Genomic DNA, 15,904 nt, shown 5'->3' with positions numbered 1-15,904 from the left:
CAGACTCTGTCCAGTGTTGCAGTTTTAATGAAGCTGTGATCCGATTGGTCCTCTCTGTTCTGGTGGGCGTGGCTACTGTTGCTGTATTGATTGATCACTTCAGATCCATGAAAGTTGAACAGAAAATGAGGAAACAGACAGAAAACATTCAATCACCATCAGCTCCTCAATGATTAATCCTAGATTCTCCCATGTGGTCACTAGATGGCGAAGTTAAGCAACCATCTTACCAATGATACACTGAGTAGGTGTTTTTCTCCATGCTTTGCATATCAGTGTAAATTTGCATATCATATCAATTAAATGTAAAATACTTCAATGTACATTAAAGCACTGGTTTGATTTGTGTGCTGTATTGAGAAATGTATATTATAGCTAAGCCTTGTGTTGCAAATTTCTTATTCTCTATTAAAGCATATTTTCCGCCTCATTGTGGTTTTCATGATTTTTTTTTTAATGCCAAAATGTTGTAATTCATTTCATATAATGTTTTAAACTTTCGGTATTTAAAAAAAGTCAGTTTACATTAGTCTGCAAAACGTAATATTCACTCTAAAAAATGCTGGGTTGTTTCAACCCAATTTTAGGTCAAATATGAACCAACCCAAACATTGGGTTAAAAATTTAACTTAAAAATTTTACCCAACGGCTGGGTTTGTCCATATTTGACCCAAAATTGGGTTGTAACAACCCAGCATTTTTTAGAGTGTAGAAACGTTCCACCTTGAACCAGAATCACCAGAATCAGAATCACCCTGTTTCTGGGACTGTAGTATGTCACAAACACAGATGCAATGTGAATTACAACTATCACTGCAACATTAGAACAATTGAAGAAACAGATTCAAATGCAGATATAAATAACCTAATTGAAACCTCCATCTATACACAATAAATCTCTAGCAGACAGCCTATGTTTCAGTTCATGATCAGTTCTTCATAACCAGAAATGAGGTCATCAGGCAGAAACTTCCTGTGCTCCGCTTTAAAGAGATCGAACACACAGTAACACTCGATCTTCAGCAGCATGACGAGTGCCAATTTTCTCATCCTCTGTTTACAAGGTAATCTACATTCACTTATTCTGCCTTTACTTTTTACATTATAGACACATGATGATTCTTGCTTTTAGATTTTTAGATAATTTAGATAATTTTTAGATATTTAAGCTACATTAATGTCTCAATGCTACAAAAGTATATGGGTTTTTGTAATAATGTTGCAGTTACTTTGAAAATACGGTAATATGTTAATAATCAAAGTTAACAGATCAACTAGTAATGAAGATAGTGTAAACTCAGAGAGAATAAAGCCACGTCCTGTTGAACCGGTGGCCATTTCCTGTTTTTCACCTGTCGGCTGCATTGATGTGAAGTTTTATCTGTATTTTGATCAGTTATTACAGGAGTGTTTGCTGATGCAGATGTAGTGAAGTCCGTGTCAGTGATGGAGGGAGATTCTGTCACTCTACAGAAAGATGTTACAGAGATGCTGAGTGCCGAACACATACTGTGGATGTTCGGATTGCAAGGCTTTCTCATTGTTGAAATGGATAGGAAGACCAATGACATTGTATTACATGATGGTGATGATGGACGATTCACAGACAGACTCCAGATGGACAGTCAAACTGGATCTCTGACCATCAGAAACATCAGAACTGAACACACTGGACTTTATAAACTACAGACCATCAGCAGCAGAGGGATCTCATTCAAGAGATTCAATGTTACTGTCTATGGTGAGTAATAATGTGATCGTGACTTTTTTTATGAATATATGTCAAATAATTTCATGAAATAGTTATGTTCACTGGATCCAACTCTGTCTGCTGCAAAACTGACTTTCTCTTTCTGTATTATCTCATGTTTAGATTCTCTGCAGAGTCCTGTCATCTTAAGTGACAATCTACACATTTCATCCTCATCATTATCAGAGTCCAGATGTTCACTGGTGTGTTCAGTGTTGAATGTGAGTCATGTGACTCTCTCCTGGTACGCAGGAATCAGTGTATTGTCCAACATCAGTGTGTCTGATCTCAGCATCAGTCTCTCTCTACCTCTGGAGGTGGAATATCAGGATAAAAACACTTACAGCTGTGTGATCAACAATACCATCAGCAACATGACCACACATCTGGACATGACGGATCTCTGTCAGATGTCTTCAGGTCAGTCTGAGAATAGTACACACACACATGTCCTATTGTTCTGATTCATTGACATCCGACTGTCAGTGCTCTGCTGTTTAAGCTTGTGTTTTAGTCACTTTTTGAAGTAAGTTTTTTATGCTCGTCTTCCCTTAGACCCTGACAGCTGTTGTGGTTTCACTGAAGCTGTGATCCGATTGGTCATCTCTGCGCTGGTGGGTGTGGCTACTGTTGCTTTTCTTGTTTATGACATCAGATCGAGAAGAGCTGAACAGGACAGCAGAGAACAGACTTGGCCATGAGTCTCTAAACAAGTAGACTGTCTCTCTCTTTCTGAAATGTTCGATTTTTTTCCCCTGAAAATGTGAACTAAGAAAAGGCATTTTAAGAAATGTTTTTTTTTTATTTTTTTTTATAAAATTAAATAAACATATAAGGGCTTTTACTCAATTACTGGCCTTTTCCTTGTATTTATGACCTGATATCAGTGTCCTGCACTCCTGGGCAGTCGTGGCCTAATAATTAGAGAGAATACTTTTGAAGATTTGCAGGTTTGATTCTCAATACCAGCAGGAAATGACCGAGATGCCCTTGAACAAGGCTGTCACTGTCACCTCCCGGGTGCTACAGCAAAAATAACTGCCAACTGCTCTGGGTGTGTGTCCATGGTTTGCAGTGTGTGTGTGTTTACTACTCATTAATAGTAATATGTGTGCACTAACTTGGATGGGTTAAATGTATGGGTTACCATACTTGGCTTTTACTTGTCACTTTCACTTTTCTCACATCCACCACTAGATGTCTCTCACACCCCATCAGCTTCGATGGCAACCTATGGACCAAGAACCATATTCTTCACTGAACACAACACGGCAAATCAAGCTTGCCGTTCTTTCAGATGCTGAAGGATTACATGAGTTAGCCTGCTTTTAATTATCTTTTTAGTTTCACAGATATAGGCCTATACTGCATTGGATCACTTACACATTAGTGAAAGTGTATATAGATACTGTGGTATTGATTGTAGCACTATATGGTGTTCTTAATATAAGAAGTTCTTGAGACCCTTGATATAAAATGGTGTTGCTGTTTTCTTTCTGTTTATGTTTTACTTTCATGATGAATATTATTCCCAGTTATTTTTTTATTTTATTTTTGATGTAGGTCTACATTTCAACCACACACACACACACACACACACACACACACACACACACACACACACACACACACACACACACACACACACACACACACACACACACACACACACACACACACACACACACACACACACACACACACACACACACACACACACTATAGTCATAGTATAGTTAGTTATTATAAACCAAACTAAAGGACTAACACTTTGTAATCTGATACTTTCGACAACAGTTAACTCAGAGAGCTCTGGGAATTTCCAGATAAGAGACAACCCTAAAATAAAAGAGGTGAGCAGGCCTACATTCATTTAATACATAAATCCATTTCCACAAATTTCACTCATGGTGATTGCAACGTATTGGGGGAAGGGATATCTATAATTTGAAACCACATTTTGGTCCCACTTTATATTGAGATGTAGGCTACTTACATCGAAAATACTTATCGTGTTCATGTTGTATTGTAAAACCCTTTTGCTGCTATTGAGATGTGATACGGGTCAGGTTAGGGACAGGTGTGGTGGTATGGTAAAGTTTAAGGGGGGGTTAAGGTGTAAGGGAAGGGTCAACTGTAATTACATAAATTAATTACAGCTGTAATTACATGCTGGTATTTTTTAAATATAAGTACAATGTAAAAACATATGTACACAATAAGTCCATTGTATCAAATTATTCATTTCAATGTAAGTACATAGTACTAAAATCCACTTAATGTAAAGTGGGACCAGCATGTTTGACATTTGGACTATAGTTATTGTAAGCATCTTGACATAATAAAAAAAAAAGACAAATACTATTTTCTTGGTCAGTATAAAATTTTTAATTTAGAAACGTATAAAAAATATCTTCCACAACTATTTAAGTCATGTCCCTGAATGACTGGGCCCAATGAAGCACTGGATCTCCATTTCACTGCTGGTCTCCAGAACTTCCTTTTCCTCATTCACAACTGCGGCATCTCTCCCCCGGCACCTTTCAAGAAGAAAACACAACAGAGCAATGGTAATGCTTTAGCCACAAATGAATGCAGCTATACTACAAATATTGTAGTAACTGCAAATTCATCATTCAATTAGGTTATTTTTAGGGCTGCAACAACTAAACTTCCACCAGTCGCGCCAAATCCCATCACTGATGGACAAAATGCACACACAAAGAAAAATATGGAGGAAACATGCATTTGCTGCTGCGGGAAAGGTACGTGATCCACGCTGCCCAAAAAGGGCCTTTTATCCAATTAATCAAAAAAATAACCGGCCAACTATATTATACTATACGGCCATCAATTATAAAAAATAATCGTTAGTTAGATTTCATAACAGCCGCTGTGAGATGGTTGCCAAACATAAGACCAGTGATCACCAGGAATCACCAGACTCATTTCTTGCTGGAATATGCAAAAGTAATCTGTTTAGTTTATGTCTGTTCACTGGGTCAATAAGGTGAATGCTAGCTTGTAAAAATACCTTTTTATAGATATCCAGTTATGAAATTATATAGCCCACAGTTGCATTAATGAAACACAGGAGTACTTTAGAAAATGTAAAATGCTGTGTTTAACGTAAGAAAGCAACAATATGAGAATAAGAAAATCATATTTGTAATTTCATTTTTAGGTGAACTTTTATGACTGTGCAAGTATGTAAACTCATATTTTGTTTCCAGATGCATTTACCTGTTAATGCACTGTTTTCTTTGTTTCCAGATGCATATCACAGCCATGGTAATAGGTAGTATCAGTAGTAAAAACAGCAAATACAGGCGTTGATCTGTAAAACAGAAAAAGAACAGTAATTAAAGTCAGTATGACTGAAACTGGTCTGATCTCAATAGTGAGATGTCTAGACAAAAACCTGGTTAAAATCAAATGCAAGTGTTTTGTAAAGTATGAAAAAATTACTCCTTTACTGGAATATCAATGTGTAAAATTGTCAAAATATAAATGACAAGATTAAATATGTCCAGGTAAAAATACTGATATGTGAGACAGAGATGATATGTAAATCACATATTTTTACCTATAAGTCAGTTTATTTGTAACATTGTACATACTGTTTTGTTGGATAATGTACAACGAATAGTCACTTGTTATAAAACCCGCTTCACGGAGACCTGCAAATGAAAAAAAGGAAGCTCCATAAATAAATCAGCATTGACGTACCTCCACATGTGTGACAGAGTTGACCGTTGTCCAGATGTGTGGTCTGGTAGCTGATGGTATTGTTGAGCACACATCTGTATGAATCATCCAGACACTGAATCTCCAGAGGTAGAGAGAGACTGGTGCTGTGATCACACACACTGATGTTGGACAATACACTGTTTCCTGTGTACCAGGAGAGAGTTACTTTTCCACAGTGTGTCACATTAATCACTGAACACACAAACACACATCTTGAATCGGTTGAACTCTCGGATGAAGGACACTGTGACTCTCTGTTGATGACAGGAATGGGCAGACGAGCTGGAAACATGAGAGCATTCATAAACACAAGACTTCTGTGGATCCTTCTTCCAGGCACTTCAGGCTTGGCACATTTATACATTTGGCTTTTATCCAAACCCTGTACTGAGATTTTATGAGTGTGTTTTACGCCATACACAAAACAATTTGTTACGCTGAATACAATTCAGTTTAATTTGTAAAACAAGTTTAAATTTGTCCGTTTGAATCAACAGTATTAAAAGTATTCACACAGTGACCTTTATAGTAATTTGAGAGCACTCACCATATATAATAACTCTGTATTGTATCTCTATTGCCTCTCTGTTGCTGGTGATGATCTGTAGCGTGTACAACTCAGAGTCGGTGATTCTTGTGTTTGTGATGGTGAGCGATCCAGTCTTATTGTCCAGCTGCAGTCTGCCTCTGAATCTCTCATATTCTGTATATGACCTTTTTATAGCCATTGTAACAATAGGAGTGGCAGAACTTTCAGGTCCACATTTCCACAGAATCACGCCATGTTCTGGTGTTTCACTTTGTGATGAGAGAGAGACAGAATCTCCCTCCATCACTTCCAGTGTTTTCACTGCATCTGTCCCAAACACACCTGAAACACAGAGAAAGATGGGGAAGAAGCCATGTTAAGAACATTGCGTATTTACTGAAAAAAAGTGCAACATATTTAGAGATGATTCTTGCATTAGTTTTTGAAGTTAATGAACCCAGGAATTGTTAACTGACCAAAACTGCACTATGAAACCTTTTACAAATCAGAAGAGTGAAGTTAAGGAACATTTTAACGGACCAAATTTGCACTGTGAAATATTTCACAAATCACAATAGTCTACTTGAGCCTGCACACAGCAACATCCCCAGTGTTAAATTAACACTGCCCAGTGTTTATATGAGTCCACACTCAGGCCCCGTTTACACACGTACATGGTTATTTTGAAAAACGGAGACATTTCCCTTCGGTTGTGCCCCTCGTTTACACGCAAACGGAGAATTCTCCTCTGAAAACGATTCTTTCTAAAAACTCGGGCCAGAGTGGAGATTTTGGAAAACTCCGTTTGCACGTTTGCATGTAAACTGAGAAACATAGAGTTTTAGGCAGCGACGTCACAGTATGTGACTATTTTCGGGATTCTGGTTGGCTAACATGGGCTTGAGCTTCTCGTTACACTGCCACCTACAGGTTTGGCATGCTCTTGACGGCATATACACGGGTTCGTGTGCACAGGGTTATTTTTGAAAACGAAGAGGGGTGAAATGTCCGTTTATGAAAATAGCCGTCCACGTGTAAACGTAGCCTCAGAGTGTTATAAGTAACACTGAAGCAGTGCTAAAGCTAATGAGATAATTAAGTTATTAAGTGATGATTGAGCATAAGTGATGAACACCTGCTGGTAACAAGCAGAATCACTGAAGGAAAGAGAAACACAAGAAACTACAACAGACTTCCAGCCACAGCCTTAGGCTATGTTTACACGGAAACGATCTGAAGAGAAAACGCAAAAGTGGCGTTGCGTTATGGTGACGCAAAAGTGTGTGAAATTCGATGTAGTATGCACTCCAGGCGGCTAGGTGGCAATGTGAAGCACTGCCACACAACAACACCAAGTCCGCACGCCTGCATACAACCTTCCTTCTACTTCTCTCCCTAGAAGACTTTTGCGTTTTTACCCTTTAGACGGGAATACGACGGTGGAGCGTTTTTAAGATTTCCACTCTGGAGGGTGGTTTCACTTTTTTGCGTTTTTAACCCCAAAAAACGCCGTCACCTTATAAAACATTATAACTTGATAACCTGAAAAAAAAAGTAATGGTAGAACTTGCAAGGTAGTTGTAACAGTCACCAGCTGGAGTGCCCTTGAGAGCCACCAGAGGGCACTCCACATAAGACTATCACTCACAAACTACATTTCCCATACTCACTCCCCGGACTCATCATCACTCATCACTGATCACATTCACCTGTACCTCATTCACTGATTGCATTCACCTGTGTCTCATCATCCTGTTAGTCTCAGTCTGTTTATACCATTATTCATTCACTCACCGCGAAGTCTTGTTTTAGGCTACGTTTACACGTGGACGTCTATTTTCATAAACGGACATTTCACCCCTCTTCGTTTTCAAAAATAACCCTGTGCACACGAACCCGTGTATATGCCGTCAAGAGCATGCCAAACCTGTAGGTGGCAGTGTAACGAGAAGCTCAAGCCCATGTTAGCCAACCAGAATCCCGAAAATAGTCACATACTGTGACGCCGCTGCCTAAAACTCTGTGTTTCTCAGTTTACATGCAAACGTGCAAACGGAGTTTTCCAAAATCTCCACTCTGGCCCGAGTTTTTAGAAAGAATCGTTTTCAGAGGAGAATTCTCCGTTTGCGTGTAAACGAGGGGCACAACCGAAGGGAAATGTCTCCGTTTTTCAAAATAACCATGTACGTGTAAACGGGGCCTTAGTGTCACACTAAATTTCTGAGCATTCTCCCGGTTTTCTTGTCTCTTGGTTTTTGGATTTCTTGCCTTGTTCCCTTGATTACGCTTTTGCCTCTGACCCCTGCCTGTTTTGTGTGTTTGTTTGTACGGACTGCCTTCCTGTGTTTGACCCTGCCTGTTCTTTGGATTACCCCTTAATAAAAGCTGCGTTTGGATTCTCCACACGAAGGTAGCAGTTCATGACAGTAGTTATAGTTCACCTGAAAATTCAATCACCCTCATGTTGTTCAAAACATATAGGCTACATTTACATGAACTTGAAATTTGCTGTAATCCAACGCCACTTTCACTGGACTTGACCCATTTAGCTATTCCCTGAGAATATAACCCATGATCTTGACAGTATAAGCTCCTCTGTGTTGTTTGAGCTACAGATATGACATTCTTTCTTGTGGAACAAAAAATATGAGGTCTCAATTTTGTCAAAGAAAGTCAGTGGGGTCCAGTGTTGTTTGAACCAATGGTCTTACTTTATGCAAAAAAAAAAGGCAGTTATTTGAGACAACAAGAGGGTGAGTAAATGATAACAGAAATGTCAAATTTGGGTGAACTGTTCCTTTGAAAGTTGAATGTATTTCACCAAAAAGTTCTTATTACTTTCATTGTCTTATTTTCACTATTTGTGTGAAGCTACTAAAAACAATCTTTATTGTATAAAGTGCTCTATTGTTATATAGCAATTGATCAATCGGAAAACAAAAAAGCATGACATCTTCATCTTGAGAGAACATCAATTACAGATCAACAACGGTTTGAACTCTCGAACATGGATGGACACACACACGACTGCAATAGAAAGCATTTTTATGGAAATTGGTAAATAAAATCTGAAAATTGTCACTGAAGGTCTGATACTAGAGCACTTATGCAATGTGGAATGAACAATATCACACACACACACACAGACAGAGGGAGAGACAGACAGACACACACAAACAAACAAACAATAGAGAGCATTATTATTGAAATTGACAAATAAAATCAACAATTTCAGGATTCATCTAAACATTGTGTTCACACACAATTGAAGGCCTGGTACTAGAGGACAAAAGCAATGTGGAATGAACATGATCACATACACACACACACATGCACACACAGACACACAGATGTGTTTACTCTTCACTCATGTTCCTCTGCTTATTGCCCTCATTGACCCCAAAAGACAAGTATAGTATCAACGGGAAATGAGGAGAGGATGAAGTCAGTGACTCAGCTTTTTTCTCTCTCTCTCTCTCTCTCTCTCTCTCTCTCTCTCTCTCTCTCTCTCTCTCTCTCTGCCCTTTGTCACACATATTTTGAGCTACTTCCTCTTATCACCCTGATCATTTCGTGGTCTGAAGCTCTACAAGAAATGTTGGTGCTACTGACTGGAGGAAGGAAAGGGATTTATACACATATAAGTACATGTTTTTTTCAGCAGCCAGTCATGCCTAATGATTGTCACGAAGTCAAAGCCGATAGTCTCAACTTCAGATGCCAACAGACAGTTGGATGAAGTTGGACCTTCAGCCTGAAGGACTGGCTATGTGAGAATAAAAGTGACACATCTGTCCATTACAGTTATTTGACTGTACAAAAGAATAACCGCAGGCAGCGAATGTTGAAAGCTGCTGGTGAACAAGAATAATTCTGCAGACATTTATTCACACAGTCTAAAATTCGGTCTAAGATCCTGTTCAACTAAAAAAAAAGAGAGAGTTGGATGCATTTAATAAAAAAATCATTCTTACCTTCAACATCAGAGGGAAAGAAACAAACAAAAGTAACAAACCAATCTGCACAGCATATTCATCAATGTTGACAACAGCCGATATCCCTAGAGTTTAAACCTTAACAAAACATCAGTACGAGAGCAATTTGTTTTTAAATAAGCCAGAGGCTCTCTCTCTCTCTCTCTCTGTTGCATAACAGCTCTGTCAAGTCTAGACAAGTGGTCATGTCCCATGCAGACCATATAACTTCCTGTCCTGGCCAATGGCCATATAACTTCCTGTCCTGGCCATATAACTTCCTGTCCTCATAAAAACAACTGTGTTGTTAAAAAAAAAAAAAAAAAAAAATATATATATATATATATATATATATATATATATATATATGTTGGATGAAGCGTGAATAATTTCAAGACTAAATTGTTATAATAAAGGTGTAAGGTCTCTCTCTCTCTCTCTCTCTCTCTCTCTCTCTCTCTCTCTCTCTCTCTGTGTGTGCGTTTAGGGTGTACTCAAGCAGCAGGTGCTGTGTGTTACATGTGATGAATCGACTTATCAAAAGGTCATTCTTTCCCTGTGTGGCTGTCACTTGACCTTGAGGCCACTCCAACACCAGGAGTTTTTTGTGTGTTCATTAGTTAGGTATTCTTTCAATGGTGTTTGCTTCATTTGTGTATTGCTTTTTTTCTTCACCTGAGTTCTGCTCTCCTCCGTGGACGGCTATGAGTCGTTGCCGCCCCTTGAAGAGGCCACACACACACACACACACACACACACGCACGCACGCACGCACGCACACACACACACACACACACACACACACACACAGAGGCCACGGTTGTGCCACACCTCTTTCTTTTCCCCAACAATTACAGAAGCAGTCTGAGTGTCAAAAATGTGCATGTACAGTGCAGTCAAATGTCCCGTTATGTAATGCTGTTTAAAGTGTTCATGCATTTATGAAGGTTTTCACAAATCAGGCTCTTTCTGTGCAACGTCATCACGTAGATGCGCGCGCATCTAAGAGGCAGAAAGCAACAGTCTTTACGGCTATATCTAGCAGAAGCAGAGATGACGCGGAGCTGTTGTGCTGTAAACTAACCTAAATGCTTAGGGTATGTCATGTTTTTATGATTCGCAAACTTAGTTGGACAATTTCATACTAGTCAACTAACTAACTTTTTACATAATGTTATATTAATATGCAAATGAAACACAAGCAAACAGATTCAACTCTGAAATTGCAGTTTATTATTGAGTCAACAAGAATTTACAAACAATGCGAAATCTACATTAATTACAATGTTCTTTTACAGAACTCGGCATAACATATAGCGGTCTTGCCTCTTGGATGCGCGCGCATCCGGTATTGTTTGTATACAAGAAACCTGTGTATATGAAAATAAAAATTTTGCTTGGTCACAGATAGTTTACCCAAAAACTAAAATTCTGTCATCATTTATTCACCCTCATGTCATTCCAAACATGTATGAGTTTCAACACAAAATAAGATATTTTGAAGAATGTTTTGAAGAAATAGTTGATGGGCCCCTATTGGAAATACTGTGGAAGTCAATGGGTCCACTGTTTGCTTACTGACATTCTTCAAAATATCTTCTTTCGTGTTCAACAGAAGAAAGAAACTCATACAGGTTTGGAACAACTTGACGGTGTGAAAATTATGATATAATTTTCTCTTTTTTGGGGGGTGAACAAAAATATCCCTTTAAGTGACCAACTGTAAGAGCTAAACAAGTTAATTATATGAGTTATTAAAAAAGGCGGTCCCACTTTATATTAAGTGGCTTTAAGTACTATGTACTTACATCGAAAAATAAGTACAATGTACTTATTGTGTTCATGTTGTATTGTAAAACACTTTTGCTGCTATTGAGATGTGATACGGGTCAGGTTAGGGACAGGTGTGCTGGTATGGTTAAGTTTAAGGGTTGGTTAAGGTGTAAGGGAAGGGTCAACTGTGTAATTACAAATGTAATGTAATTACATAAATTAATTACAGCTGTAATTACATGTTGGTATTTTTAAAATATAAGTACAATGTAAAAAACATGTATGTACATAATAAGTCCATTGTATTAAATCATTAATTTCAATGTAAGTACATAGTACTTAAAGGGATAGTTCACCCAAAAATGAAAATTCTGTCATCATTTACTCACCCTCAAGTTGTTTCAAACCTGTATGAGTTTGTTTATTCTGATGAACACAAAAGAAGATATTTTGAAGAATGTTGGTGACCAGACAGTTGCTGGACCCCATTGACTTCCATAGTATCTTTTTTTCCTACTATGGAAGTCAATGGGGTCCAGCAACTGTCTGGTCACCGACATTCTTCAAAATATCTTCTTTTGTGTTCATCAGAATAAACAACCACATACAGGTTTGAAACAACTTGAGGGTGAGTAAATGATGACAGAATTTTCATTTTTGGGTGAACTATCCCTTTAAAGCCACTTAATATAAAGTGGGACCAAAAAGGCTAACGTGGTTGTCAAACCTGTTCTACAGTCCCACCAGCACTGCACATTTCATATGTCTGAATCACACCGGATTCAACTCATGATCTTATTAGTAGAGAATGCAAGGCCTGAAAATGGGTGTGCCGTTTCTATGGAGACATACAAAATGGACCCCCAATACGGTGACCCCAAAAACTCAGACACACCAGAAAACCTTTTAAATTCCAAAATAATAGAACATTAAACACTAACATATCTCCCCCTATATTAATATTGAGCAAAAAACATTAAATAACACTTAATTTTAACATTTTCTTTCCTTTAACAGTCAGAAGCAAAGCATGCTGGGAACAAAGTCTGTAACTCATTCTGTGAATGTGTGTGTATGTATACTATGTGTGAATATGCCTTCACATGTATATGGCAATATGTATGTGCAATATACTGTATGTACATTTCTATTATGGCCAATACTATGACTGACAATAACAGACATGCTTACACACAAACAATGTTTGTGTTCAAGTTAAATTTATAATGGTCGATTACTATGACTGAGAGTGACAAACACACTGAGACTGAGGGTGACACACACACACACACACACACACACATACACATAAGTTAAGTCAGGGTTGAATAAAAACCTTTCAAAATAATTTTTTTGTCATAATCCTTATTTCTTTATGTTATATCACCCCGGTGGATATCATAATGTAACACCCCAGGCTATGTTACTACTAACCCAGACTATGGGGTGAATAGGGGATTATCACGCTGATACGTACTTCCGCATTCAGTGATCTGTGTGCAGCTGCCACTTCTGTTGAATCACTCTTCACTCTGGCGAACCCATGATGGACGACCCTAAGTTTATTTATACTGCAGTAAATTTGGTATAATTATACTACATCCCTGGTATACTGCATCCCAAAAAAACGTGCTACCTTGTTTTATTTTAAAGTTTGGCCCTTCATCCCGGCGAACTGCTTTAATCCACTTCTTCCTTAGACTCAGTTCCGTCAGGAATCCATGGAAACTTAAATAAGGTTGGCGTTGTTTGTTTGATTGACAAAGTGGAACAGAGCAGTGACATCTAGCCTTCGTTTCAGCCGTTGTTGAACTGCGCCGGAAGTGGACACGCACAAAGTTGAAAAATCCCGCCCATGAAACCCGGAAGCGTGAAAATCCCCTATTGTAACATTTCACTCCTCATGTTTGAAACTAAACCATGCATTTTCTGTTTGTGTTGCAAAGATAATAGCTATGTCATTTGATAGCAGACACTTAAAAGTCTTAAAAGTACTCCAAGATATAGACAGAAAGGTCAAAAATGTCACAAACATCCCCGGTCTCTGCCTAAAGTTCCTGGTTGCAGAACCAAATGATTTAAAAACGGTTTTGTACCAGCAGCAATTAGTCTGTTAAATAAACTATATAGGAGATCAACTGGCACCCAGGGGAGATGTAATGACCACTTTTAGACAAACTGAAGCTTAGAAATGCTGATGTGTGACCTTGTTGGGTCACTTTGTGCCTAAACCAATCAGGAGTCAGGACCACTGTCGTCATCTGGATAATCAATGGAGATAAACTTTGAACTATAATGTCCATGTGTAGAGATTTTCTTTAGAGTGTATTTATGTCTTAACCAATCAGAATCATTCAACCTGACGTGATACAGGTTTGAAAGTTTAGTGAGAGTGTGAGATGTATGTGAGAGAATTGTTGTTGTATTAAGTGTGTACGGCAGAGCGGCCTATGAACTCCTTGCTGTGTGTTGAAGCTGACTTCTGCTGATGAAACTGCAAACTATTCTTCAACAAAACAATTCTTTGCTTGGCTGCATCTCTGCCTCCTGGTATTCATTCATCATATCTGGTCTAACCACACTGCAAATATTGCAGGATTTCATTTCACCCACTGAAGTCTGTAGGCTATAAGTTTCATCGACAGTCACACTCTACGATCCTGTTAAACAGGCAAAATATGTAATTTCATCAAAAAGTTGTTCTTACCTTTAGCAATCGACAGGAAGAGAAACAAGCAAAACAATCCCTTAAGTATGTTCATTAACAGTGACATCCTGATATCCTTAGAGTTCTTTCTTGAATACAGCCACTGCCAGCCTTTAGCTTACTGTCCACGGAATAAAACAAGACTCTAACAGGTTTCAGGAACAGCAGACACACACACACACACACACACACACACACACACACACACATAACAGTCCTGCCTCTTTCCCTTTCAACCTCTCTTTCTCTCTCTCTCTCTCTCTCTCTCTCTCTCTCTCTGCATGCATGGGCGTTTGTGGAGCGTGTGCGAAGACGTAGCGAGTGTTGGCTGGGTTAAACATTAAAAAAAGACACCACCCATCCTCACAGTTTTCTCTGCTGCTCTCTGGCAAGAGGTTTCGCAGCATTTGTGGAAAGGACAGCCAGATTATGCAACAGTTTCTTCCCACAAGCTATCAGACTCCTGAACTCAAAATGATATATCTCACTGAATACTGCGAGCCTCATGTGAACTGGACTATGTAACTGATGATCTTACTAATAAAATTAAGTGAACATGACTTATTTTGATTAAGTTTGTTGACCTTACTAAGTTTAACAAAGTAATGACAACTTTTTAGCACAGAAAGTTTGAAATCTAATAAAAACTCAATTAATGTCTACTTGAAATAATAAGTATTTAAAAAAAAATCAGAGTGGTCATGCGCAGTACGATTCTTTTAATTGAAGTTCTAAAATGTCACCTGTCAGGTTGAACATGTTTTTCTGGTTAGAAAAACATGTTCAGAACAGAACAGTAATATTGTTATAAAACAGAACAGTTATATTGTTAAATAATATATTTGGATATGTATGAAGTAAATGTGGCACTTGAGGGAGTTAACACTGTACGCAATACCCCACACAAAACTCATAGGAAGATATTTTGAAAAATGTCAGTAACCAGACAGTTTTTGGTTCCCAATGACTGCCATAGTATATTTTTTTCCTACTATGGCAGTCATTGGGAACCAAAAACTGTCTGGTTACTGACATTTTTCAAAATATCTTCCTTTGTGTTCAGCAGATGAAAGAAATTCATACAGATTTGAAACAACTTAATGGTGAGTATATGATGACAGAATTTTCATTTTAAAGTGAACTATTCCTTTAAGTGGAGGTGTAGCAATAGTATTTTCAAAAACCTTTAATCCAATCTCGTATCAAGTTGAAGAGTTTTTAAAGGGTAAAGTAAGCGCAAGTGGAGAATTATAATTTAGCTTTTATTTGTGTGTATGTCCCAAACTCAACAATTGATAAGATGTTGTTTTCAGATACAGTGAGTGTAGATACAGAGATGTTTTAGTGAGTAATTGTACAGCGAGTAATATTGTACAGTGAGTAATTGTGACAGAAATCATATTGAAATCCAATATGCCCTC

At 38.1% G+C, this 15,904-nt stretch overlaps 2 protein-coding genes across 3 annotated transcripts; one reads left to right on the top strand and one right to left on the bottom strand.

Annotated features, from left to right (window-relative positions):
• Positions 1-980: 980 nt before the first annotated feature.
• LOC306988451 (natural killer cell receptor 2B4-like) lies at positions 981-3,221 on the top strand. The gene is made up of 4 exons (XM_079593453.1): positions 981-1,064; positions 1,397-1,741; positions 1,874-2,170; positions 2,306-3,221. The coding sequence occupies exons 1-4, from the start codon at positions 1,028-1,030 to the stop codon at positions 2,449-2,451; spliced, it is 825 nt and encodes a 274-aa protein (XP_079449579.1). The 5' UTR covers positions 981-1,027; the 3' UTR covers positions 2,452-3,221.
• A 900-nt stretch (positions 3,222-4,121) lies between these two features.
• LOC306988712 (uncharacterized protein) lies at positions 4,122-14,791 on the bottom strand. 2 transcript variants are annotated; one of them, XM_079593850.1, is made up of 5 exons: positions 14,484-14,791; positions 6,048-6,371; positions 5,480-5,782; positions 4,994-5,087; positions 4,122-4,290 (listed from the first exon to the last, which is right to left on the bottom strand). In XM_079593850.1, exons 1-5 carry the CDS (start codon positions 14,548-14,550, stop codon positions 4,182-4,184), a joined length of 897 nt encoding a protein of 298 aa, XP_079449976.1. In that variant the 5' UTR covers positions 14,551-14,791; the 3' UTR covers positions 4,122-4,181. The 2 variants fall into 2 exon arrangements, with proteins under 2 accessions (XP_079449976.1, XP_079449977.1); XM_079593851.1 differs by lacking the exon at positions 14,484-14,791 and adding an exon at positions 10,004-10,189.
• Positions 14,792-15,904: the final 1,113 nt, after the last annotated feature.

Source organism: Phoxinus phoxinus (assembly GCF_949152265.1).
Source record: "Phoxinus phoxinus genome assembly, chromosome: 20".
Lineage (NCBI taxonomy): Eukaryota > Metazoa > Chordata > Actinopteri > Cypriniformes > Leuciscidae > Phoxinus > Phoxinus phoxinus.
The sequence above is the reverse complement of the archived record's forward strand: the minus strand, read 5'-3'. Positions and strand labels throughout refer to the sequence as shown.

Coding starts and splice junctions, on each gene's coding strand:
- LOC306988451 (XM_079593453.1), top strand. CDS start 1,028: ATGACGAGTGCCAATTTTCTCATCCTCTGTTTACAAG. Junction 1,742..1,873: donor ATTCAATGTTACTGTCTATG/GTGAGTAATAAT, acceptor TCTCATGTTTAG/ATTCTCTGCAGAGTCCTGTC. Junction 2,171..2,305: donor TCTCTGTCAGATGTCTTCAG/GTCAGTCTGAGA, acceptor GTCTTCCCTTAG/ACCCTGACAGCTGTTGTGGT.
- LOC306988712 (XM_079593850.1), bottom strand. CDS start 14,550: ATGTCACTGTTAATGAACATACTTAAGGGATTGTTTTGCTTGTTTCTC. Junction 6,372..14,483: donor CTTCCTGTCGATTGCTAAAG/GTAAGAACAACT, acceptor TCTGTGTTTCAG/GTGTGTTTGGGACAGATGCA. Junction 5,783..6,047: donor ATACAGAGTTATTATATATG/GTGAGTGCTCTC, acceptor TCATGTTTCCAG/CTCGTCTGCCCATTCCTGTC.